At 43.3% G+C, this 27,446-nt stretch overlaps 1 protein-coding gene across 1 annotated transcript; it reads left to right on the plus strand.

Moving 5' to 3' along the window:
• Window positions 1-1,913: 1,913 nt before the first annotated feature.
• DYNLT2B (dynein light chain Tctex-type 2B) lies at window positions 1,914-25,764 on the plus strand. The gene is made up of 5 exons (XM_056126973.1): window positions 1,914-2,075; window positions 4,796-4,929; window positions 11,560-11,629; window positions 23,015-23,078; window positions 25,614-25,764. Exons 1-5 carry the CDS (start codon window positions 1,948-1,950, stop codon window positions 25,659-25,661), a joined length of 444 nt encoding a protein of 147 aa, XP_055982948.1. The 5' UTR covers window positions 1,914-1,947; the 3' UTR covers window positions 25,662-25,764.
• Window positions 25,765-27,446: the final 1,682 nt, after the last annotated feature.

The raw sequence follows: 27,446 nt of genomic DNA on the forward strand, positions 1-27,446 counted from the left end.
CTTTCTCCAGCAGTGATAGTAGCACCTTCAAAGGTATGGAGCGGGTATTTGTGGGATATGAAATAACAGTATGAAACTAACAACCAAGGACAGTAGAGATAAGGTCAGAAGAGTTGGTCCATGGCTCGAAGCCTGCCTCGTGCTGGGGGGAAGAGGACAGTTGGGATAGAGAAGCAACCATTATGACAGTTTTGGTGGGAGGGACTGCTCTGGATGGGTGATGTGTACTGAAAGACCAAATATGATGGCCTCTCAGTATCTGTATTACAAACCATAGTGCCCCAGAGTAGAGAAAGAAAATTGCCTACCATAGAGACAGGTGGGGGTGGGGGAGGTTAAGGTGATGGAAGAGGGGTGGTGGGAGGGATACTGGGTACATTGGTGGTGGGAAATGTACAATGCTGGAAAGATGTGTTGGAACATTGTATAACTGAAACCTGAACATGAAAACTCTGTAACTGTGTATCTAATAGTGATTCAATAAATAATTTTTTTAATGGTATGGAGTGTGGATGGAGAACTATTCTGGCTCAGCAGCCTCTGGTGTGAAACATGGATGGCTGGGGACTTCCCTGTCTCTCCTTTCAGGATCTGTAGTCAAGGAGTGTTGCTGAAAGGTGATTCAGTAGTGGGGAGAAGCTAAGAAAGTATCTTAGGGTCAGGGAAAAGGATGAGTCAAGCAGAGCACCTTGAGAAAAGTCAGGAAAGCAGGGGCAGACAGGAGGAGAGGTAGAGAAAGGTGCATAATTGTGTTTAGAACCTGAGGCTTTAGGGTCATAGGACACAAAGCTGGCAAACAGTGCTGCTATTTCCCTTCCGTGGTCTGTTGGACCCCAGCCCCAACCCAGGACTGCCCAGGCTCATAAAGGGCAGGTAAAGCACCCTTAGAGTTGTAGAATACAGTAATGCCTCTGTTGCCAGGTTTCAGAGCAATGCCTCACTCCAGCCTCTGTAGCTCCTTGAGAAATCTCAGATGGTGCAGATTACGTGTGAGAAGACCAAGCGGACGTCAGGTGTGGCTTGAGGGTCACATGGTGGGCTCTGGCCTTTGCCTAGAAGGGGCTCATCCATAGACTATCAGTCCTAGCCTCCCAGTTGGTCCCAGGGTGGCAAAGGCAGATCAGGAGAAAGTGGCCATCTCTCTCTTTCCACCTCACATTAGCCACCTGAGGGGGCCCATCGACTTAAGAATCTTAGATTTCTTTCTTTCCCCTGTCCACGTGGGGCCCCCTAACAACTGGCCTTAGGGATGATTCCTGGCTCTCTGTTCAGCAGCCAGCCAGGTAGTGCCCCAGGGCCCTAGGCCTGGGTTCTGACCTCCAGGGTAATCTAGGGGATCAAGTCAGGTTAGCACCCTCATGATCTGGGGGATCAGGTGATGTACAAGTGACCTAGGAGATCAAAACCAGGTATTAACCTCTTCAGTGTCTGTCTGGGCCATTGTTACATCTTGGTCAGTTGTATCTGCATTGCAACTGCTCCATTCTGCCTCATGGCACAAATGCAGTCATTGCCAATTCGTGGGCATCTAAGTGCACTAACAAAAATGTACTTAAGAACGCTGAAAATGTATTTTCCAGTAATTTTCACGTTATGAATGGAGTGTTCTTGGTTATTTTTCCATCATTTAGATATATAACTTTCACCCACAAATTATGCAAAGCAACATAGACTAGCGATATTTGGCGTACAGCCTGTTTGCATGGGGACCATTTGGCTAGACTAGAGAATAGTAAGCCCTGCCTTTGTCCTACACCTACAGGAGTCCCTTGGGTCGAGTCACTTTCCTAGGCTGGAGAGCGACTAAGGAAAGCAGAAGCGCGTCGCGGCCCCAGCCAGAATCACAGGCTGGGCCCCGCCTCCGGAGCCTCGGGCGCAGCAGCCTGTGGCCCCGCCCAGCGGCGGCTGCGCAGGCGCGCGCGGCGTCTCCCGGGCGACGGCTCGAACATGGCTTCGTACCGGGCCGTCTCCTTCTCGGTAGCGCAGTCCAGCAGCACGGTCGATGGGTTGGCAGAGACGGAGAATCTGGGGGAGTCCGAGAACACCTACATTCTGAGGCCCATTTTCCAGCAAAGGCGGGTAGCAGGCGGGACCCGGCGGACAGCCAACGGGCTGGACTTCCGGCCGGGGGGCCGGGCGAGCGGCGCGGCGGGGGAGGGGCGCCCGCGGCTTCCTGCGGGGCTGCGGGGACCGGCCCGCCCCCACGGGGGAGGGGCGCCCGCGACTTCCGGCGGGACTGCGGGGACCGGCCCGCCCCCACGGGGGAGGGGCGCCCGCGACTTCCGGCGGGGCTGCGGGGTCCGGCCTTCTTCCGCGGATTGGGCTGCACCTACCGCGGGCAGGACCTGGATGGAGTAGAGAGGCCGGAAGCCGGAGACAGGGGTCAAGTGCAATTTAGCCGAGTTTCGAAAACTTCTGTTCACGTGCGTGTGCCAGAAAGGGCCTACTGCGCTCTTGGGACTTGATGTATGCAAAGCCCTACCCAAGGAGTGTCCAGATGCTCTTGGTCCTCCACTCCAGTATCTTCCCAGAGTTAGGACACACTAGCTAGTGCTGAGGACTATCGCTAACTGTATGTGAACTATATATGCACATATGTATATATGTAATTGTTTTAAACAAGTAAGTTTTCCAAAGCCCCTTCTCTGTTGTTTTAAAGCAGATTGCAGAGTCAGGTGGGCAAACATTCTAAGCTGTGCTAAGATTTAAGAAGAAAATTCAGGTAGTTTTCCTGTGGGCAAGATGGCACGCTATATGTTCACTTATCTTCCTGAAGCTGAATTCATAGCCGTTTCCTGTGTAACATATATTATGAAATATAGATTTGTAAAGCATATATTTTCTATATTTATAAATGTAAAATATATATTTGTAAAATATATATGACTGATATATGAATTTATCACTGTATCACTGTCATCCCATGTTCAACAATTTACTCGAGCGGGCACCAGTAACATCTCTATTCGTCCCAGCCCTGAGATTTTAGCAGCCTCTCCGTACTCTCGTCTTTCCAAACGATTGGAGGCTCTTTCAGGGTCAGGGGAATGACACCTGTTATAGTTACTGGTTTTGGCATATCAAATTCGCCATGGGGAGCTTGCCAGGCTCTGCCTGAGCAAGTGGGATACTCCCGGTAGTATCTTGCTGGGCTCTCCCAGAGGCATATATATATATATATATATATATATATATATATACACACACACACACATATATATATTTCTCTCTGATTTGTTGCCTACTGTCTGAACTCCATCAAACATGGTGTGGTAATTATAAAAAATGGGTAGGAAGTGGTGGTGTCAGGACCAAAATCTAGGCTTCAAACATGGTGGGTATGTGCTCTACCACTTGAGCTGTATCTCATACTCATATGAACTGATACAGGAAAAATCTTGGGAGATTTTGTGTGACTTGTTTGAAGAAAACTTGAAACATTTTATTGAGAGTGAAAAAAAGGGAAGAACCAGGATATACTTTTGGCTACTTAATAGAAAGAACACGTTTTGAATAGATGAAATCATAGATATTTGTTTGAAGTTCATCTGTGAGACTTTATGTGTATATGTACACACAATGGAATACTACTCAGTTGTGAAAATATTTAAACTCTGATTATTAGATACAGCTCAAGTGGTAGAGCACATACCTAGTAGGTTTGAGGCCTAGAATTTGGTCCCTGACACCACATGGCCCCTTACAGTGTGTAAGACCCCTGATGCCTGATACCCAGAATTTGAGCCTGTTAAATTTACTCTGACAGATAAGATAGGAAATACAGTGTGTATTTTGAATAGATGAATGCTGTGATCTGACTTTTTGAAGTAACTGACCTCTTATATGGTGCTCTGGAGTTCCAGGGGCTCTTCCTAGTGATTTTTGGCCAACTAGGCCAGTGGTTTAATGCAAGACTGAAGATGCAGCACTGTGAAGAGGCAGCACTGTTCTTGGCCTGGGGTGCTGGGGATTGGACTACACCAGTCAGGTGTTCCTTCACACCTCCACTCACTTTTTGGCCCAACACATACTTTTTTCCCTTTTCCTTTTTTTTTTTAATTATTTCCCTCACATACTTTTTTTTTTCTTTTTGGGTCACACACACCCGGCGATTCTCAGGGGTTACTCCTGGCTCATGCACTCAGGAATTACTCCTGGCGGTGCTCGGGGGACCATATGGGATGCTGGGAATCGAACCAGGGTCGGCCGTGTTGGCTGCGTGCAAGGCAAACGCCCTACCCGGCTGTACTATCGCTCCAGCTCCTCCCTCACATACTTTTAACAGGATCAGTCTTGTTGCTGTGTGGAGGACAGGATGTAGAGGCAGAGGCCAACACAGACTTTTAGGAGGTTTTGTAATGGAGATAAAAAGTGATGATAGCATGGCAGGATGTGGTGGCAGTAGGATGAGAATGAATTTTAAATTATCTTGAAATAACATGATTTGTTCATAAATGGAATGTGGATTTTGAGGAGTGACATGGGGTTTTTGGCTTGAGCAACTGTAAGTTGGAGTTATTGATTAGGTGGGGAGACTGCAGGGAATAATGATCAGAAGATCAGTGTTGGATGTTTTAAAATTGAGTTGCCTGCTTAACCTCCAGATGAATACTTGCTCTAGAGTTTGGGGAGAGGTTCAGGCTAGAGATGTAAAATTAGAATAGGACCTGTTTTCTTAATTTTATATTACTTGTATAATAAAAGTATGAACAAGGAATAAGAACTAATAATGGGAGAGGAAGGTAAGTTGGGATTTGGGGGTTAACAATGGGATGTTCCAATCTTTTTTATTTAGGTTCAGGCCCTCTGTGGTTAAAGACTGCATCCATGCTGTGCTCAAGGAGGAATTGACAAATGTTGAATACTCTCCAGAAGAAATGCCTCAGCTCACAAAACATTTATCAGAAAGTATTAAAGATAAATTAAAAGGTAATTGTGATAATAATTGGAAATTACAGATTTTCTTTTGTTTCGTTTTGGTCGTGCTCAGGGCTTTTTCCTGGTTCTAACTCAGGGACCACGCCTATCAGTGCTTGGCTGGGGGAAGGGGGATCATATAGGATGCCAGAATTCAGACATGGGTTGGCTGCAACCTGCTGTACTATCCATTTTTCTCCCAATTATTCCTCTGGTTTCCTATTCCCTTGAAACTGTCAAATTTATCCATTTGTCTCCTTTTCCATCTTTAAGCAAGTGACATAAGCTGGAGGTTCTATTGAAGACATTTCTCTTGAATATTTAGTCTTCTCTAATTATTTGGTAAATAATTGTGTTTGTTATATGCTGGGGATGAACTCAGGACTTCATAAATGAAAAGCATACATGCTACCACTGTGCCACATCACCAGACTACTTGGTACCTTTAACACTGAAGATTTTTCAGACAGTGTAAAAGAGATGTGAAATACAACATTATGAGGAATCACTGGGCTGGAGCGATAGCACAGCGGTAGGGCGTTTGCCTTGCAAGCGGCCAATATGGCCGACTCGAGTTCAATTCCTCCACCCCTCTCGGAGAGCCCGGCAAGCTACCGATAGTATCTCGCCCACATGGCAAAGCCTGGCAAGCTACTCGTGATGTATTCGATATGCCAAGCACAGTAACAGTTGTCACAATGGAGACGTTACTGGGCCCGCTCGAGCAAATCGATGAACAACGGGAGGACAGTGACAGTGAGGAACCACTATTCAAAAATTGTAAGTATGCAGGAGGCCCTGAGTCTCCTCACAGTCTGACCTTAGTTCATCTCTCCCATTGAATTATTAATTGTTTACCCATGTTTACCCTTCCTCTCTTGCCAAACCCTACATCTGTAAGAACTGAGTTTTGCTTTTTTTCCCCGTTTTCTGTCTTATAATAGTGAAAAAATCACCTTTGTGCATTATTTTCTTCATTCTTTTACATTGTTTTTTGTCTGTTGTGGGGGCTAACTTGGTGGTGTAGTGGTATGCTGTGCTGTCAAGGGTTGAGCCCAGGGCCACCTACATGCAAGATTAAAGCTGTTCTACTTGAGCCACATCCCTGATCTCTTATCTGCCCTTTTAAAATTTACTTTATTTTAAGCAGGGAGGGCCTACCAACTAGTGCTCAGGATCTACAGTAATTCTTCTACAATCTGACTGGTGGTTTAATCCAAGGGCCTAGGGCTTCAATGCTGCTCATACCCTGTGATGCCAGGGATACCAGACCAACCAGGTTGTACCAGGGACCTCCAAAGCTGCCCTGGGTTGCCTTAGGGAGCCATATGGTACCAGGAATTGAATCTGAGTTAGGTACATACTACCTGTGCCCTACTCTGGCCCCACTATCTTGTAAAATTTTTTAATACTATCTCAGTAATAATAATTTTGGTTTGGGCCATGGCCAGTGGTGCTCAGGAGTAATAGTGCTGAGGGGCTTTGTAGTGCCCTGGGATTCGAACCAAGGTTGTGGACACAGCATCTGTATGCAAGGCAAGTTACGTTACTTCCTCTACTATCTCTCCAGCCTCTTTTTTTTCCTTTATTTATTTTTTTTATAGACTTATAAATTTTTGTGCTTGGGTTTCAGTTATACAATCATCAAGTACCCATCCCTCCACCAGTGCCCATCCTCCCCCACCACGGGTCCCAGCATCCCTCCCACCCCCCATCCCCCTCTCCCACCCTGCCGCTGTGGCAGGGCATTCCCCCTTGTTTTCTCTCTCTTCTTTTGGGTACTGTGTTTTGCAAGAGAGGCATTGAGTGGCAGTCATATTTGGTCTATAGACTACTTTTAGCATGTCTCTCCCACCCTGGGAGGGTCTTCACAACACCCTTTATTTGGTGCTCTCTTCTCTATCTGAGCTTCCTTTTCACCTAGCACATGTTCTCCAGCCTCTTTTTTAAAAATTATAACATATTTTCTTGGAGGGAAGAGATGTCTTTAAGAACTGATTTGCTCTGGAGCAATAGTACAGCACGTAGGGTGTTTGCTTGCACATTGCCAAACCAAGTTCGATCTCTAGCACCCCATCTATCCCCCTGAATGGCAGTTCCAGGAGTAAAACCTGAGCACCACTATGTGTGGACCAAAAACCAAAACAAAATAAAATAAAGGTAAAATTCTGTTATTTAAAAGTTGCTACTTATAAGTTTTGTATTTTCTCCTTTTTAAAAATTGGCCTTTTTTTTTTTTGCCATGCTCATGGCTGATCTCCACAGGCTCAGGATGAGCCTCATCCTGAATGAATCTGTTGAAAAACTCAGGTGTGTGAGTTTTTGTGACTGAAATCTCCAGGCTTCCACAAAGTCAGGGATGGTCGACCTCCCCCCACATCTCCCTGTTCTTCCAGGAGCCTGGCAGTCACTCCTGCAAACTGCCTCTGGCTCTATAGAAGCTCATTAACTGGCCATGATCCAGAGACTCACAAATAAATCTTGGAAGGAATCAAGCTGCAGAGATGTCCCTGGACCCCAAAGTCACCATCCACTTAAAACTTTAACTCCAGGTTTATCACCCTATTTAAAATTTTAGAATTCCTTGAGCACGACATCTCGTACTCTATACCACTGATGTACCAGGAGTAGTACAGTACTCTGGATGAGATGTTAAGTAGAAGGCAAACAGTGTCACTTAAAAAATATTAGCACACCAAGCTCAACCTATAACAGCATGTTAGTAATTTCCTATAAAAGAGTTTAATGACTCCAGGGTGAGATACAACAATCATCACACATTTTCTTCTAAGAAAACGTCTTTTGATCATTTTAGTGAATTATTTAAAACAAGCAATACAGAATAAATGATTTAGTGCTGCTGTTGGGGCAGACTTGGGTGGTGGTTGGAAAATTCAAAATAATGTTGGTAGGAAGGCGTAATGGTGGTGGGACTGGTGTTGGAGTATTGCATGTAATAAATTACTGTGAACAACTTTCTAAATAAGCAATTTTTAATTGGCCTTTTTAGAAATTAAAAAATTTCAAAGTACAAAAGAACATAGCGACTTTAGGTATTTATATTCCTCAAGTTTAGGTATTGCTAGTTTATTATTTGTTTTTAGACTTAATTTTTTTAAATTTAATTTTAGCTTTTTTATGTAGTTCTAATGATTGAACCCAGGACCTCATGGATGCAAAACATCTCTACCACTCAGTTACAACCTAGGCTCCTTCTACATTTTTTTTTTTTTAAAAACTGGAGGATTGTGGGTGGGGGGTCAGAGAAATAGTATAGCTGGTAGGGTGCTTGTCTTACCTGTGACTGTTGAGGTTTGTCTTACATGTGATTTGTTGGGGAACACTGCATAGGGTCTCCTGAGCACTGCTGGATATGGACAAAAATTAGCAAAAAATAAAAGATCGGGAAACAATGTTTCTGTTTTTGTATTTTTAATAATAATTTCCCTTCATTTTCGGTGGTGGTAGTTTCTGTGATGACTGGGGTTGTACATGCTAGGCTATGTTGGAGCTTTCTGAAAGTTAAAGATTTTGTTGTGGCTCTGGTGGGTGAGGTGTGGGTCATCAAAACATCAGAACTCCATACAGGGCACTTAAAAGGGAAGCAGGCTACTCAACCAGACCAGGATCCAGAACCTTCTACACTTGAATGGAAGGGTTGCTTACAGCTACATCTTTAACCATGCCATTGTCATTGATGTGCTCTTTTGTTTTGTTTGTTTTGTTTTTGTTTTTCACCCACACCCAGTTTTGCTGTGCTCAGGGCTTATTCCTACCTCTGCTCCTAGGGATCACTCCTAGTGGACTAGGAGGACTTTATGGAGTGCCAGGAATCAAACCTGTGTTGACTGTGTGCCACCACCATGTAAGCTCACCTACAGGTCTTGTTCCAGAGAATTATAAATCTCGAAAGAGATGGACCAGCCACAAACATTTCTTGGCCACCCATTGCCAGCTGAGATCTCATGGGCTATCTCAGAAGGGGATAGGCCAGCTCCCCATCAAGCAAAGCCTGGCAAGTGTTCCCACATGCCAGAGCTGCCGCTATGCCTCCAACTGGACTGCCCTGTTAAATATTCTGGATTTTCTGGATTGACATTAACAGATTAAATGGGATATAACATAGAAGCCAACCAATCTTGACTAAAAAAACCATTAATATAGAGGCTTAACTTGAAACAGCTTAGTAAACTCCCAGACAAGGATTTTATGCCCCCTTGGTGAGATACAACAATTTTCACAAATTTTCTTCTATGGAAACATTTTTTAATAATTCTGTTAGCCATTTACAAGCAATATAAAATAAAATATTGTGGCCTGCTATGGGGGCAGGCTTGAAGAGTGGCTGGGAAAATGAAGACAATGGTGGAGGGAAGGTTGGTGTCGGTGGGACTGGTATTGGAGTATTGAATACCTGTAACAAATCATTATGAACAACTTTTTTTTTTAAATTTTTTAAATTTATTTATTTATTGAATCACTGTGGGAAAGGTTACAATGCTTTCAGGTTTAGGTCTCAGTCATGCAAATATCAAACACATTTCCCTTTACCAACACTTATTCTTTACCATGAAGAACCCCAATAAAACCCCACCCCCCACCCCTCCCAGTCCCTGTGAGGCAGATGAATTCTAGTCAACACTCTATCTGCTTTGATCAGATTCATTGTTTCAATAAAAGATTCACCACTATTCTTTAGAGTTTACCCCCCCCCCCCAAATCAGACATTCTGAAAAAGCATTGTGAAGTGATTTCTTTCTACAGCTGGGTTCAAGAATTAAATGTTGGTTTTGGATTTCTGCTATTTTACCTATTGACCCTGGAAGTATTTCTACTGAAAGTCAGATAGTTAAGAAATTGGTTTCTGTGTTCTGGAGTTGTGGCCGTGCTGAAGAGCCGCTCGTGGGGGGCAACTGTTGGCCTCGGTAGGGCGTGAAGGGCGGACCAAAACGCCCCCCTTCCCATGATGTTCTAGTCGCCCCCACACCCCCGGCTCATACTTGCTGTCCACAAAGCTCCCATGCGGCCGCCATCTTTCTTTCCAGAGAGGAGAGGGCGAATGGGGCAACACCCTTCCCCCTCCGGACAGACATGATGGCCTGGATTAACGCATAGTCCGTTCACTTTTCTGCTCCAAGCTGCCGGGTTCTGCATTAAGTCCTTGTGCTTCTGGGGCCGTGGCTGTGCTGGAGAGCCGCTCGCGGGGGGCAACTGGTGACCTCGGTAGGGCATGAAGGATGGACTGGAACGCCCCCCGTCCCATGAGGTTTTAGTCACCCCCACACCCCGGCTCATACCTGCTGTCCACAAGGCTCCCGTGTGGGCGCCATCTTTCTTTCCAGAGGGAGGAGGGCGGAAGGGACCAACACCCTTCCCCCTCCGGACAGACATGATGGCCTGGATTAACGCATAGTCCGTTCACTTTTCTGCTCCAAGCTGCCGGGTTCTGCATTAAGTCCTTGTGCTTCTGGGGCCGTGGCCGTGCTGGAGAGCCGCTTGCGGGGGGCAACTGGTGACCTCGGTAGGGCGTGAAGGACGGACCGGAACGCCCCCCTTCCCATGAGGTTTTAATCGCCCCCACAACCCCGGCTCATACCTGCTGTCCACAAGGCTCCCATGCGGCCGCCATCTTTCTTTCCAGAGAAGAGAGGGCGAATATGAACAACTTTTGTGGTGAATTGTGTTCAACAACAAATCATGAACAAATTCTCCTGAACTCATCTTTCAAAAGTCATTGATCACATCTTTAAATCTGTTTTGTTCATCCTATCAGCTGTGTGCTTCTAATGTACTTTATGTATGCCTTTCTTTGAGTACTTGGTATGTCACAGTTTTATTTGCTTTTTCATATTTGTCTTCTTACCTCCTATGAAGTCTATAATTTTCTTTAGGGTAATTCCTGGCTAAGGGGCTACTCATAGTGTAGTGCTTGGGTGCCAATCCCCGAGGTGCTGGAGAGACGTTGTGATACTGAGTATTAAATTCACATTTACTATATGCAATGTGTGAGCTCCAGTTGTTTGAACTATTGCCTGGCCCTCCTATAATTTTATTAGTTTAAGAAAGTGTCATTACATCCAAATGTTCAGGGCTTATCTGACAGGGTAAAAAGAAAAAAAGGAATGTAAGCCCTACTGAGAAACTAATATTTACATTAGTACTGTTCCATTTGATTAATGTGTTACTATTCCATCTAAGTTATTTGGCAGGTATGGGACATGACCAGCAATGCTCAGGGGCTACTCTTGGCTCTTTCCACTCAGGAGTTACTCCTGGTGGTACTTACTGGTGGACCATATAGGATGTTGAGGATTGAACCCAGGTTAGCCGTGTGCAAGGCAAACGTTCTGTCTGCTGCACTATAGCTCTAATCCTCATCCAAGTTATTTTAGCTCATATATATAACATCCTCAGCAGGTATCTAATGAGATCCTCCATTCAACAGATAAGAAAGATTTAAACTGAATAAGATTTCACAGTAAGTTTATAATTAGAATTTATCTTCATCTCTGACTCACAAGTTTATGATTTCAGACGTTTACTTGATAATATGTTTGTAGACTGGATGCTTATGTGAATTGGGCAGATTTGCCTGCATTAATTTGACACTTGCTTATAGATGTTTTGTTTTTTTCTTTCTAGAAATGGGATTCGATCGATATAAAATGGTGGTACAAGTAGTGATTGGAGAACAAAGAGGTGAAGGAGTATTGTGAGTAGTTGGTTTGTTTTATTTTTATCTCTTTTGCTGTTTTTTATCCTCTTGACAATTCAGGAAGGTTAGATCTTTGCAAACTTAGAGGAAAGGGCAGTTTTACAAAATGCAGCTGTGAATCAAAATGATCCTAGAACCAGTGAGTTCAGCAGTGAATGAGCTCTACAGGGATTTCATTTTTATAGTATCTATAGAGTAATAATATTTTATAGTATCTATAAAGTTTATACGCTTTATATACATATATATATTTGTAAGAACATACAAGTTTACCTATGTTTCCATCACCTCCTGTTCTTGGCTTGAGCTTATGTTTCATTAAATTTATCTTGTTTCTGTGGTTTGGTTTGTTTTTGGCACTGATGTCACTTACCTACTTGTTTCCAGTTTTTCTGCCTGATTATTCTCTTTTTTCACTGATGTGTTGCTCACCTCCCATTTCCAGCTGTGAACATCCTTCAGGGGTCACTTCTTGTTCTTCTGCTCTTCTCAGTGCATTTTCAAAGAGCTCTTTAATTTTTAGGACTTAAAAACTGTCAATTGTGTGTTGGCAACTTTAAAATGGATGTTTCTTGTCCCAAGTGTTAATCTCAGGCTCTCTTTTCAACAGTACCTAATACAGTATTTCTTAAGAAAGGGCTGACATGCAGATATCACTGAGAACTTGTAAAGAATGGTAGATCTGAAAGGAAATATATATATTTTTCTAGCGTCCAGTCCTTTGATTTTACATATAATACTTAAGAGTATGATTTGCTCCAAATTATCTGGCTGGTATTAAACTATTAAAACCCAGTCTTGTGATTACCAGTATTCACATTACCATCTGCCTTCTGCCATTTAGTTTGTAGGCTCCAAGAGATCTCACCACACAGAGACTGAGAAGTTATACAATGATTTCATTCATGTACATGATATGAAGATACAAAATTGATGAGCAGATACTGAAAATATAACAAATGAATGTGAGGGGGGAGTGAGAAAAAGTGAAGCATAAGAAAAGATAGTGGGTTTTATTTGTAAAATATTAAATAGAAAAATTTAACTGTCACCTCAGATCCAACAAATTCACAAGAATTCCATATTTCTTTTCTTTCTCCCTAAATCAACCTGTCCTTAATTTGTCTCATGGTGTTACCTAGTTTTTTTCTTTTTTGACTCAGACTTAGAACTGTAGAATTCTCTCTTTGGCCCACTCCTGTGGTTCTTGGGGGCTACTCCCAGCTCTGTGATTGCGGGTTGCTCCTCGCAGTGCTTGGGGGACCATGCAGTGCCAGGTATCAAATCTAGGGCTCATTCTTAAAAAGGAAGTGCTTATCTTCCTGACCTATAATGTTCTCTCGCTCTCATTTTTTATTTTTATTTTTGGTTTTGGGGCCACGCCAGCTCTGTGCTTGGGATAATCCACTCCTTATGGTACTCAGAGTACTATCTGGAATAGGCTACATACAAGACAGGTGCTGGGGGTTCAACTGCTATTGGCTGAATGCAAGGCAAAAACATTATCTTTTTCCTCACTAAAGAATATTTTATATCTTATTCAATGAATTTGCTCGAGCGGGCCCAGTAACGTCTCCATTGGAGACTTTGTTGTTACTGTGTCTGGCATATCGAATACTCTCGGTAGCTTGCCGGGCTCTCCGAGAGGGGCGGAGGAATCGAACTCGGGTCGGCCATGTTGGCCGCTTGTAAGGCAAACGCCCTACCCACTGTGCTATCGCTCCAGCCCAATGAATACTATTCATTATGGCATGCACTGTAATTTGTATGTAGGAGTTACTTAACAAGTCTTACCAGCACTTACTCTAACTCATTTTCCACCCGAGGCCCATCTTTCCTCCCCTTTCTTCCCCTCCCCTGCTCTTTTCACCTCTCCTTTCCTCCCCTCTCAACCTCTACTCTCCTCCCCCACTCCCCTCTCCTTTGCTTCTTTCCTTCCATTTTAAAAATTTTTTTGTAAAGCAAAACTAAGCTTTAGGTTTCTTCTTAAAATATACCAGGTTGGGGCTGATGAGATAGTATGGTGGGTAGGGCACTTACCTTTTATAAATTGAGCCTGGTTTAATTCCTGGCACCCCATGTAGTCGAATAAGAGTGATCCCTGAGCACCACCAGGTGTGGCCCAAAACCCAAAAATAAATAAATAAATGAATACAATGGATAAAATGGAACATTTCATCCATGTTGTCTTTCATATGTTTTATGGTTTAGGTTCTTACATGCAGGTCTATTTTGAATCTTTTTGTATATGGAATTAGAGAGTAATCTAGAGTTGGGGGGGTACTTTGCTTGCTCTCATTTTGGGAGTCACATGCAGTGATGCTCAGTGGACCATATAGGGTGCTGGTATCAAACCCAGATTAGCCACATGCAAGGCAAGCACACTACCTACTCCAGTAATTTAGTTTTACTCTTTTGCATGTGGTTGTCCAATTTTCTCAGTACCACTTCTTGAACAGGTTTTCTTTTTTTATAGGATCATGGCTCTTTTGTCATCGATTAAGTGTCTGTGTATGTGTGGGTTTATTTCTGGGTTTTCAATTCTGTTTCATTTTGTGTCTGTGACATACCTTACAGTTCTTATTACTGTTGCTTTTACTACAGTTTGAAGTCAGGAACATGAGTCTCTCTAGTTCCTTTTTCCCATTAATATTGTTTTAGTTATCCAGGGTCTTTTATGACTCCTATGAACTTTCATGTTGATTATTCTGCTGAAATATATCACTGGTTTTTGGTTTGTATTGCATTAAAAAGTAAATCTATTTATGTTTTTGGTAAAATGAACCTTTTTATTATATGACATTTCCCCATCTATGTATATGGAATGTGTACCCTTTAGTGTATTTATTATTTTTTATTAAGACCTCGTGGTTTACAAAATTATTTATAGTTGAGTTTTAGTGCATGAACCAGGAGTAACCCCTGTGTATCGCTGGGTGTGACCCAAAAAGAAAAAAAAAGAGTGGGCATCCTTGTCTTATCCCTGATCTTAGAGGGAAGGTTTTTAGTTTTTCCCCATTGAGAAAAATACATATCATGGGCTTGTGGTAAATGGCTTTGACTCTATTGAGAAAAGTTCCTTCAGTTCCCATTTTGCTGAGAGTTTTCATGATAAACAGGTGCTGGAACTTGTCAAATGCTTTCTCTGCTTTTACTGGTAAGATCTTTTATATTTTATTGATATGATGGGTTATGTTGACTTGTGAATGTTGCACTATCCTTGCATCCCCAGGATGAATCCCACTTGTCATGGTGTATGATCTTTTTGATGAGTCATTGGATTCTACTTGCTAATATTTTGTTGAGGATCTTTGCATCTGTGTTCATTAAGGATGTTGGCCTGTAATTTTTTTCTTTTTTTTTTTTTGTGGTGTCTCTGTCTGCTTGGGAGTGTTCCTATTTCTTGAATTTCCTGGAAAAGCTTGAAAAGGACTTGCAATAAGACCTGTTTATTTTTTAATATGTTTTATGCCCCACGAATGAGTGATATCATTTGCTATTTGTACTTCACCCTTTGTCTCACATGATACCTTCCAAACTGGATGCCCAAATTTTATCACCTTTGTCCCAAGTTCAGGAGACCATGTGGTACTGGAGGAAGGTAGGGGATTGAACCCCATTCCGCCACATGCAAAGCATACCATACTTCTATAGGGTTTATACCTCACTGTCTCTTCTTCTGGGACTTTGATATTGTAAATGTTATGTCTATTAATGTTGTCCCACAGAGGACTCTAAATTAGCTTTCCAGTTAATTTTTCTTTTTGCTGATCTATTCCCATGTTTTTCACTGTAATATATTCCATCTTGCTAATTCTAGCAACTACTCTTTTTTTGGAGGGGCCCATGTGGTACCGTTCATGGATGCTCATGTTTCAGTGCTCAGAGGTCACTCCTGGCAGTACTCAGGAAACCATGCAGTGCTGGGAATCAAACCGGGGCTCCAGCATGCAAAGCATCTGCTCCAGCCCTTTGATATATATCCCCAACTGCAGCAGCTACTTCTTGCTAGGCAAATCCCTTACTACCACTTCAGATATTATATATTACTACTATACGTAAATCGACTTCAGCTTTCTATTCTTTGGATTATTTTACTTTGAAACTTTCTTATACGTTTTATTTTTCATTTCTTGTTTTTATTTCAGTTAGCATTGTGAATAGTCTAAACTCTTAGTCATGTAAGTTGGAAGCCGTAATGATAGTACAGCAAGTAGCATGTCTCTCATATGAAACTCAACAAGTGTTTACACTTTTTTTAACCTACCATCACCCAGCAACAAGTGTTTAAATTTTTATATTCCTGCCTTCACTTGGTTCTCCCCAACTTAAGTACCATTTTCTTCATGAAGCTGTCTTTGGCTATTTCTAAAATTTGTTAATAACTATTACAGATTTAATTCAAATACTGTACAAATTGAACTTGGAGACTTGGACTAGATAGAATTTACAATCCATTTTCATCCCTATAGCCTAGAAATTAACACTAAGCATACATTATTTTATTTTGAATATTATTTTTTCCCATCAAATTAAATTGTGGTATGAGAATAGAGCCAAATTTTACTTTTTGTACATTCAGTAGTTGCTAAGTACATATTAATTGATTTTATTTCATATTGTTTTTGTTGCTGTTTGGAAGTAGGTGAATCAATTTTTGTTTTATTTTGGTAACTTGAGTGCCACACCTGATAGCACTCAAGTCTACTCATGGCTTTGTACTTGGGGGTTGTTCTGGGTGATGCTCAGGGGACCTTGCAGTGCTGAGAGTGCTTTCTGCATGCAAATCATGTGCTCAGCTTGTTTAGATGTCTCTCTGGCCCCAGGTAGATCTTTATTAACACTATGTGTTGGGGGCCAGAGTGAAAGTACAGAGGGTAGGGCACTTACTTGCACATGGCCAACCTGAGTTCAATCTCCAGCATCCCATATGGTCCCCCAAGAACCACCAACTAATTCCTGAGCATAGAGTCAGGAATAACCCTAGAGCATCACCAGGTGCGGCCAGAAAAATATATAAATGTGAATATGTGTTGGGCTATTTGAGGTCCCTGGTACCCAAAAAAAAAAAAAACCCTGCAATCTCTGGTATCCTATTCCAAGAATGTCCATTTCCTGAATTAACAGTGAAGGTAAGGGAGAATCTTCTATAGAAAACTAAAAAATGACTCAGTATAATACAGTATATATCTATCTACTCCCAGCTGGTCGTTCTGGGAGTTCTCTTCATAAACTTTAGAGCACTTTCTCCCCACTCCATGAAGTAGAATTTTGCACGAAGGAGACGTTGGTCTGATCCCGTTTGGAATTTTGGGACAATAGCGACAATAGGTAAAACCAACGATTGAATATGATGTTGTCAATTTTGTTGTGGAACTGTCCACTGGGAGACCCAATGTTTAGATTCGGCCTTCTGGAACTGCGAGATATGATAGTTGGTCTTGGTCGACATGATGAACTGAGACACTCTCTCATCCTGTTCATTCCATTATAGGCCATGGGTCCCAATATGGAGTTCTGCCTATCTTCTCGGTCGCATCTTGGCATTAAAATCACGGACAATGATCTTATAAAAGGTGTGGTCTTCTTTATAGAACTTCTCTAGCTCCATGTATAATTTCTCAATTTCTTCTTCATCATGATTGGATGTTGGTGCATAGACAACGAAGATAGAAACTGCCAGCAGTGAGCCACATTTATTCAAGTGTAATTGTCTGATTTGGGTTATTAGGCATTCGAATGAATCAATGCTCATGGCCAAGTTTGTGTTGACAAGGACACCAACACCTCTTTTGTCGCATGTTCCAAGGAACAGTTCTTTTCCAGTATTGAAAATGGCGTGATGTGGTTGATGCCTTCTTGTCTCGGTCAGACCAATGATGTCGTACTTGATCATATACGCTTGCACCATCAGGTCACTGATAGATGCTTCCGATGCCAGAGTACATGTGTTGAAAGTACAGGCAGTCATTTTAGTCCTTCTTCATTTTGGCAGCCTAGTTCAGCCCTGAGATTTTATCAGCCTCTCTTTGCTCATCCTTCTTAACACTGCCGTATTGGGGGCTCTTTCAGGGTTAGGGGAATGAGGCCCATTGTTTTTACTGTTTTTGGCATATCGAATACGCCACGGGTAGCTTGCCAGGTCTGGCATGCGGGCGGAATATTCTCAGTAGCTTGCCAGGCTCTCCAAGAGGGATGGAGGCTTTCAGGGTGGCCTCTAATCGCCCTTATAGGTGTTCCCATGGTTCGCACCATATTTGAATCACATCAAATATGGTGTGGTCATCTTGGAATCCCATCAAATATGGTGTGGTAATCTTGGGAGATGAGTATTAAGTGTCTTATGATGTGTCTGGAAAGCGGCCTGGAGCATGGTGGCGGCTGGGTAGTGGAGGTAGTGGAGGTCGGCTGATGAGGTGTTTATCTGTCCTTGGCAGGGTGGGTCTTCTGGATGTGAACCCTGGGTTGCTGGAGATTGGTGGAAGCAGGCAGAGGATGTTTCTGGGTGCCATTGAGTCTTGAGTCCAAGGTCACAAAGTTCCACTTTACCTGGTTCTGTAGGGCTTCATGCGTGAACTCCATCTGGGAGCTCTTTGGCACTATTGTGGCAACATGGGAAGATGCCGTCGTTGATGACATTGACAAAGAATACTATCGACTGCTTCAGCACCTCCATGATTTTGCGAGGAATGCCAAGAGAGAGAAAGCCACAAAAAGACACCTGTCTTCAGAAACTCTCAAGCTCATTCACCAACATGGCTGGTCGCGAGCCTCAGGCTAATGTCTGAGCTTGCAAAGCAGTACAGAGAAGCAATAAAGTAAGATCTTAAAGAGAGAAGAGCAGCAGTGCTGGCCGATGAAGCAGAAGCTGGGAAAAGTATTTGCAACACCTGCCTGTCCTTCGCCAACTACAAGACCAAGATGACTGCCCTCCGACGTCCTGGTGGATCTATCACATCTTCCAGAAGGGCAATGGAGAAGATTATCCATGATTTCTACTCGAATCTCTGATAGCCTCATCCACCTGTCCACATACCAAATTCTGCAGGATGGATATGTCGTTCCCAACGTTCTCCCTTCCAAAATTGGACACACCATTTTGTCGGTAAAGATGTGAAGAGCACCTGGCCCAGACAAGGTCAGACCTGAACACCTGAAGAATCTGCCACCAGTACTCATCAATACACTGGCTTGGCTTTTCACATGCTACCTGTCTTGAATGCAAGAATCCGTCCCAATGGAAAACCAGCAGGACAGTTCTACTGTATAAAAAGGGAGACATCCACGATATTGGCAACTATCGCCCGATCTGCATGTTGTCCGTTGTCCATAAGCTGTTCACTTGAGTCATCCTGAATAGGATTGGCAAAACACTAGATGAAGGACAACTATGCGAGCAAGCCAGGTTCCGAAAAGGATTCAGCATGATCGACCATATCCACACAGTAACCGAGCTCATTGAGGTTTCTCAGGAGTTCAAGATGCTGCTCTTTCTAACGTTCATTGATTTAAAGAAGGCCTTTGATTCTATTGAGACTGAAGTGGTCATCGAAGCCTTAGCCAAACAGGGCGTTCAAACTCAGTACATCAGGATCCTCCATGAGCTGTATTACGGATTCACTACCAGGATCTCACCATTCTACAAGGATGTGTTCATCGACATAAAGAGAGAGCTTTTGCAGGATGATACCATTTCACCGAAACTCTTCAGTGCCACCCTTGAGAACATCATGTGATGACTGGAATGGGAAGGAATGGTTGTGAAGATAGAAAATCGGCAACTACACCACCTTTGCTTTGCTGATGACATCGTTCTAATAACACCAAACATTAACCAAGCTGGCCGACTTCAACTGTGAGTATGGAAAGGTCGGACTACAGCTGAATCTCACCAAGACATTGTTCATGAAAAACAGACTTTTCCTGACGTTCCATTTGCTTTCAACAGAACAAACATCTCTGAGTGCAGCAGTTATGTGTACCCAGGTCGAGAACTCAACATTGATGAATGACCTGGCACCTGAGTTCTGCAGGAGGAAGAGAGCGACTTGGAATGCCTTCAAGAGCGTCGAAGAAATAGCTAAGAGGATGAAGAACCCCTGGCTCCGAGCACATCTCTTCAGTTCCACTGTTCTTCCTGCATTAACGTATGCCTCAGAGACCCGGGCCCGATGAAAACAGAATGAGAGCGCTATTCAGGCCACCCAAAGAGAAATCGAAAGAGCTATGCTTGAAGTATCACGCTTCATTCGAGTGAGAGAAGGAATCCTGAGTTCCAACCTCCATCCACGATCTAGAATCAGGGACACTGTCTCATTTGCCAAGACGTCGAAAATCAGATGGGCTGGACAAGTAATGAGATTTGGAGACGACTGCTGGACTAGAGCAGTTACAGATTGGCGTGGCACCCACCTACGAGATGGTCAAACTTCTTCCTCAAGACCCTGAACGAACATTTTGTGGCTCGGCTCTTCGTGATCCTGGATAGAGCAGAAGCCATTGGGCTACACTAGCATGTGACAGGGTCGAATGGAGATGTTACTGGCGCCCACTTGAGTAAATCGATAAGTAATGGATATCAAGTGATCAAGTGTCTATCTACAGATTTGCAGCTGAACAGCTTGGATTCTAAACTAAACTTCATCATTTACAAAATGATTGGCCTCAGTCAAGTTTACTAAATTCTCAGGCCCTTAGTGGAGATTATGTGTTTTAAATGATTATAATGATAGCACCAACTTTATAGGACTGAGTTAATACATACATTCAAAGCAGTTATATCAGCTGACATAAAGTGCATAAAAAGTTAAAATGAATAATAGTGAATCAATTATTTAATAAAAATGTAAAACATTTGTAATTTTTCACTTAACATATTTTGAAGGTTTTTCTTGAAGTTTAAACATAATATACATGTATATGTAGCACTGTAGCACTGTTCTCCCGTTCATCGATTTGCTCAAGTGGGCACCAGTAACATCTGCATTGTGAGACTTGTTACTGTTTTTAGCATATCGAACATGCCATGGGGAGCTTGCAAGGCACTGCCGTGTGGGGGTGGGATAGGATACTCTTGGTAGCTTGCTGGGCCCTTCAAGAGTGACAGAAGAATCGAACCCTGGTTGGCCGCGTACAAGGCAAATGCCCTACCAGCTGTGCTATCGCTCTAGCCCTGCTATCGTTCCAGCCTACATATATATGTATAAAAGTATATACATGTATATGATTCATAGAATTTTATTGCCAAGAAGCACTGTAATTTCATTTATCCACCCAATGCCATTGGGCATTTGTTTCTTTTTTTTCTTTTTTGCTTTTTGGGTCACATCCAGCGATGCACAGGGGTTACTTCTGGCTCTCTACTCAGGAGTTAATCCTGGCGGTGCTCAGGGGACAATATGGAATGCTGGGAATTGAACCCGGGTCGGCCACGTGCAAGGCAAATGCCCTATTCGCTGTGCTATCTCTCCAGCCCTGTTTCATTTCTAAACTGGCTTTTTTTTTTTTTCACCAGGAATTGAGAGCAGAAAGTCTAATTTGAGATTTCAGGTTTCATAGCATCCTACAGAGGTAATACTGGATTTAAATAGAAGACTGGATTCTAATTTAGAGTTTATCTTTTTTCAGGGACTATGCAAAATGATCGCTTTGGACTAAATAATATGCTGGCTCCTTTCCAGAACTACCTTTTTATAATATTTTGCAGGAATTGAATCCATTTTACATATGAGTCTTAGTATTTCTTGGAGCAATAGCACAGCAGTAGGGTGTTCGCCTTGCACGCAGCAAGCCCCACCGAGCCGGGTTCGATTCCTCCACCCCTCTCGGAGAGCCCGGCAAGCTATCGAGAGTATCTCACCCGCACGGCAAAGCCTGGCAAGCTCCCCATCATGTATTCAGTATGCCAAACACAGTAACAACAAGTTTCAAAAAATGGAGACGTTACTGGGCCTGCTTGAGCAAATCGATATAAATAGTTTAAATGAAAAACAGGGCCTGAGAGAGAGTACAGTGGGCAAGATGCTTGTGAGGAGTAAACCTGAGTACAGCCTGGTGTGGGCCAAAACAAATGAAAAACAAGTAAAACTGAATTTCCTACCCAGATCATACCTTCAAGATTTCAAGGTATTGGCCCATTTGGTTATCAGGCCAACAATCAGATCTGAGGCTGCTGGAGCCCCTTGACTGGGCGCCTCCTCCTATAAGCAGCCTCATTTCTTTTCTTTTTTTTTTCATATTTTTATTAGTGAAACACCATGAGGTACAGTTGTAGACTTACAAATTTTTGTGCTTGGATTTTGATTATACAATGATCCAATACCCATCCCTCCACCAGTGCCCATTTTCCACCACCATGGATCCCAGTATCCCTCCCACCCCCATCCCCTCCATCCCACCCTGCCTCTGTGGCAGGGCATTCCCTTTTGTTCTCTCTCCCCTTTTGGGTGTTGTGGTCTGCAAAAGAAAAATTGAGTGGCATTCATGTTCGGTCCATAGTCTACTTTCAACATGCATCTCCCATCCTGGGAGGATCCTCCCAAAATCCTTTATTTGGTGCTCCCTTCTCTATCTGAGCTGCCCTTTCCCCTAGAATGCCCGGCTGGCCTCTAAGCCATGGAGTAATCCTCCTGGTACTGATCTCGGCTATTCTTGGGTAGTAATCTCCTATTTTGTTACTTTATGTACCCCAGATGAATGCTATCTTTCTATGTCTGTCTCTCTCTTTCTGACTCATTTCGCTTAGCATGATACTTTCCATGTCGTACCACTTGTATGTAAATTTCATGACTTCATCTTTTCTAACAGCTACATAGTACTCCATTGTATAGATGTACCAAAGTTTCTTTAACCAGTCATCTGTTCTTGGGCACTCAGGTTTTTTCCAGATTCTAGCTATTGTAAAGAGTGCTGCAATGAACAAACAAGTGCAGATGTCACTTCGACTATACATTTTTGCCTCTTTGGGATATATTCCCAGGAGTGGAATTGCTGGGTCAAATGGGAGCTCGATTTCTAAGTTTTTGAGAATCGTTCATACTGTTTTCCAAAAGGGCTGAACCAGTTGGCATTCCCACTAACAGTGAAGGAGTGTCCCTTTCTCGCCACATCCGCACCAGCATCAGTTGCTTTTGTTCTTTTGGATGTGGGCCAGTCTATGAGGTGTGAGATGGTATCTCATTGTGGTTTTGATCTGCATCTCCCTGATGATTAATGCAGCCTCGTTTCTGTTCTGTGTGTAGATAGGATTCTATGCCAGCTTGTGGAAAGATTTGGAAACACTGGTCTGTCTGATTATATCAAGACAAACTTTGCTTGTGGCAAATATATTTATAATTTAGATTCTTGTTCTATCATTGGTGACTTGATTCTTTGACATTTTAGCATGGCTGCCCGCTGTTTCTGGGATGCTGACACGGACAACTACATGCATGATGTCTTTATGAATGTAAGTCTCTTTGGAAACCTTTTTTTCCTTCGTGAGGACATGCAGACCTGCCAAATTAAATTATTTAGTACTTACTAAGCTACAAGAGCACTTTTGTTTTAGACATTTTGTCTAACCCTTGTGGGTCATATGATTTTACTGTTCCTTTTCATATTACTGAAACAGGTACCTCTTGTGCTATTTATAGGCAAGAGGACTTATATGTGCACTCCTTCGCAGTTTGATTTGAGTAACATAACATTTCTTTAGACAATTTACCAAACTGTGAAGTAATCTAGATAGCAGAACTCCATGAGTAATGTGAGTATGGGAAGCGCTAAATAATTATTTATCTGTCAGCTTTCTGAGGTAAAGAATCAATACAAGGTGCTGTTTCTTCCCACTTATTGAAGTTAAAAATGCATATTTTCCTGTATGCTTATATAGTTCATTTATTCAGCAAATAATTTTGAGCTTTTGTTATGGGCCAGCCTCTTACTGAAGATACTAGGAATAAAATAACTAAAATAACTAAACTAAAACAGGAATGATTTCTGCAAGCAGAGGGCATAAAAGTCAGAGGAGACCAAATAAAAACATATATACTAAAAAGCTAGCAATACTTAATAAGGATTATAAAGATCAGATTTTAAAATAAGGGTCAGAGGGTAGTTGCTAGAATCATGTTTGAGAATCTGGTTTGGATTATTGGCTAATTGTACCGTATCTGTAGCCTAGCAGAGTGTTAAGTTTCACTTCCAGAGCATAAAGAACTTCATATGGGTCAGGATTTCCAGAAAGCACAGTAAAGGGTGAGGAAATAGGGGAGTTTAAAAAAAAATCAGAGTTGATAACTGCTGTGAACTGAGCTCCAGTTAGGGTTCTGTCCTGCTAAATCTCTGGATTGCAAAAGCTGAATGCCTAAACCTGGCTAGGCCTTGACTATTTTGTTATAGGCCCTAAATAATTACATTGAGTAGCACTGTCCTCCCGTTGTTAATTGATTTGCTCAAGCAAGCACCAGTAACTTCTTCATTGTGAGACTTGTTACTACTGTTTTTGGCATATCGAATACGTCACGGGTAGTTTGCCAGGCTTTGCTGTGTGGGCGGGATATTCTCAGAAGCTTGCTGGGCTCTCCAAGAGGGACGGAGGAATCAAACCCAGGTTGGCCCACGTGCAAGACAAACGCCCTACCTGCTGTGCTATTGCTCCGACCCTTACATTGAATATAAGGTCTTAAATTCCAGTAGATATTTAATTTATAATACTTTATTTAGTTTGTTAAATTTAACAGTAACAAGTATAAGTTTGTTAAATTCAATAATAATGAGTATAAGCTATAATTGTATAGCCCTCATTTTCCCTACCTATAATTTTTACTGTATTTTAAGAAATCAGTTCATAGCAGATTAGAAATTAAGACAGAAATGGTACCTTCACCATAGTACTTTAGTAGAATATAATTCACACAAATCCCATCCAAGGAACAAGGGAACTAAGATAATCAAAAAAATTTATGGTTTGGATTAAATGAACTTATTTTTTTCTATCCATGCCAACCTGAAGATGGTTTGGTGGTTCAGGAGTTACTTGAGTTGATAAGGCCAGTGGAACTCTGATAATTAAGTGTCTAAAAGGTGTTTTTATTAAATTTAACTGGAATATAGGAAGAAATTGGAGATTCTGAACGAAAAGACAAATAAATTTAATAATTTATTCTGTCTGAATAAACATCCAGAGACCATTTGTTCATATCATGACAAGGTGCTTTTTTTAGTTTTGAGAAGGGTTTGGATCATACACTGTGATGCTCAGGTGGGAGAGGAGAGGAGAGGTGGGGGTGGAATTCGTCCTGGCTGTGCTCAGAAGTGAACTCTAGTGGTGCCTGGGGTACCATACCACATATGCTGGAGATTCGTATCATGGCCTGACACATGTAAGGCAAGTGCCTTAACTCCTGTGTTAGCCCTGTGCTGTCCTGTGCTCTCTCTCCACCCAAAGTTATTTTTGTAACCTTTAATACTATAGGTTTTTTTATTGAATAATGCATGTTCTCCAAGAAACTAAAGCAGTTCATATTATCATTTCTGCAACAAATCAGGTAAAATGGAAATACTTATTTTATGAATATGCATTATATAAAGTTTGTAGCTTGCATTTTGAAAAAAAACTTTGTTTGGGGATCACATATAGTGGTGCTCAAGGGCTACTCCTTGTGTGATGCTGAGGGGACCAGAACTCGAACCCCCATGTTGGGGATCAGAATCTGAACTCCCATGTGTGTGCTGTAGCCTTCTGAGCCATCTCCCTGGTTTTACCAGAAAATCTCATTTTTTGCTCATTCAATCCTTTTAGCAAGAACAATTTTGAAGTTACTCTAAAGCAAGCAACCTTACAACTATACTCTGGAACCCCTTTGTTTCTTGGGAAGGAAACAGTCTTTGTGACTGAAAACTGGCAAGGATCTGAGATAATTTCCTTTGCTTCTGCTGCCCCAAGTTCCTCAATAGTACTAATCTGGATGTGGTATTTTTTGTTTCATTTATTCTTTAGGACAGTTTATTCTGTGTTGCAGCAGTATTTGGATGTTTCTACTATTGAATCTTTGAACAGCTGGGAAAAGAAATGACTATGAAGAAATATGAACTTTTTAATGTTATTAATTGTACTGACAAAATAAAAAAGTTAATAGTCGGGCAACTGAGTATTGAGTTTTGGGGCTTTATATTTTAGTATTTTGATTCTCTTATATTATTATTACATTTGAAAGTAGAGAAAATCCACAACTATTTAAACATACTGTAAATATTCTGGTGCGTTTTCTACCAAGGTTTTGAAATTATTATTATTGGTTTTAGGGTCACTTAGGGCCGTATCTGGGTCTGTGCTCAGGATGCCCAACAATTTTGTGGTGCTGGGGTCACAGATGCAACTGCAGTTACAAGCAAGGCCTACCACTGCTTTTTACTTGAAGAGTTTTGTGCATTTACTTTTTATTTCTCATAATGTCAAGTGTTTAAAATAGTTTATTTCCATAAGCATAGTTGCATTTATTCCGTCAAGCTATATTAGATAGCTCAATGGCTCCTGCGCATGTTCTGTGTGCAGGAGGCTCAAATTCCAACACTGGCACGCTGAGCATTACCAGGACTGACCTCCTGTCCCAGCACTGAGTAGGGAAATAGCCTGAGTCCTGCTGGGTGTGGAGCCCAAACTAAACCATGCACTCACCCCCCCCCCCAAATTAGGTCATAGCGGTGGTTATTACACTTAGTACAGCGGGTAGGGCACTTGCCTTGTATGCAGTAGACCCGGGTTAGATCCCTGACATCCCATAAGGTCCCCCAAGCCACCAGGAGCAATTCTTGAATGCAAAGCCAGAAGTAACCCCTGAGCACCCCTGCGTGTGCCTCCCCCCCCCCGCCCCCCAAAAAAGGAACAATCTAAAACTGGATCTTGAATACAGGTGTAGAATACCTCTGAAGGGTCTAAAAATTTCATAGCCATATTCTCCATGTTCTCGTTGAGGAGGTGATCGTTCCTAATTTTACACTATTACAACACTGAGGCAACTTTGTCTATAAAGTTTCCACCCTACATTTTCATTGGCTGTCCTCCTCTCTCCCGAAATGTCTTTGCTCAACTGCGTCTTAAACAAGTTCACGGCTTGAGCACACGTGCCTCTTCTCCAGGTTTGGCCCGAGCGTCGCGGGTGAGCCAGCGGGTTCTCTTACGCCTCTCCCAGACTCCGCGGTCTTAGGCTGGTCCCTGTCCAAAGGCATCTTCCTGGCCGCGGGCCCCGAGTCCCTGCGCGCTCTCCGCGGGCGGGCGGCGCTCCCCATCTGCAGCGCAGCGCGACGGGCGGCTCCGCGGACGTCTCAACCTCCACGGGAGTCGCGCCAGGTTCGCCCTTCTCCCCGAGGCGCCCGGGCAGCGGCATCCGTTCCCTAACCGCCCTCTCGCCTCCTCTTCCAGCCCCGCGTGCGGCCAAAGGCGGCGGGCGCGGAAGGCAAGCCCTTCTCCAGACTCCTTCGAGAGCCCGAGCAAGAGCCCCCGGGGGCCCGCCGGCGGTGGCCTACCTGGATCCGCCCGCTCCGCGCCCGGCCGGTTCCGAGGGACCCCTGTCCGGCGACCGCCCGGGCCTGAGAGAAAAGGCGGGGGTGGGGGGGGGGCGCGCGGCAGGCCGGCCAGAGGCCCGGGGCTCTCCGGAGGCAGGCGGCCCCGTTCGCGCGCGCGCCGCCGCCCTCCCTCCCTCCCGGCGCCGGCCTCGCCGTTTCGGCTCGGTCCCCCGAGCCTCGGGCCCGCCGCCGAGGCGGAGCGACGGGGTCAGAGGTCAGGGTGTTCCCGAGGAGCCGGGGGATTGACAGCGGGGCGGGCGGGCGGGAG

The sequence above is a fragment of the Sorex fumeus genome, unplaced genomic scaffold (genome assembly GCF_029834395.1).
Source record: "Sorex fumeus unplaced genomic scaffold, SorFum_2.1 ptg000063l, whole genome shotgun sequence".
Classification (NCBI taxonomy): domain Eukaryota; kingdom Metazoa; phylum Chordata; class Mammalia; order Eulipotyphla; family Soricidae; genus Sorex; species Sorex fumeus.

Excerpts from the sequence above, each read along its gene's own strand:
- DYNLT2B (XM_056126973.1), top strand. The coding sequence starts at position 1,948 with ATGGCTTCGTACCGGGCCGTCTCCTTCTCGGTAGCGCAGTCCAGCAGC. Across the intron at positions 4,930-11,559 it reads TATTAAAGATAAATTAAAAG|AAATGGGATTCGATCGATAT; the intron begins GTAATTGTGATA and ends TTTTCTTTCTAG. Across the intron at positions 23,079-25,613 it reads TGCATGATGTCTTTATGAAT|GACAGTTTATTCTGTGTTGC; the intron begins GTAAGTCTCTTT and ends TTTATTCTTTAG.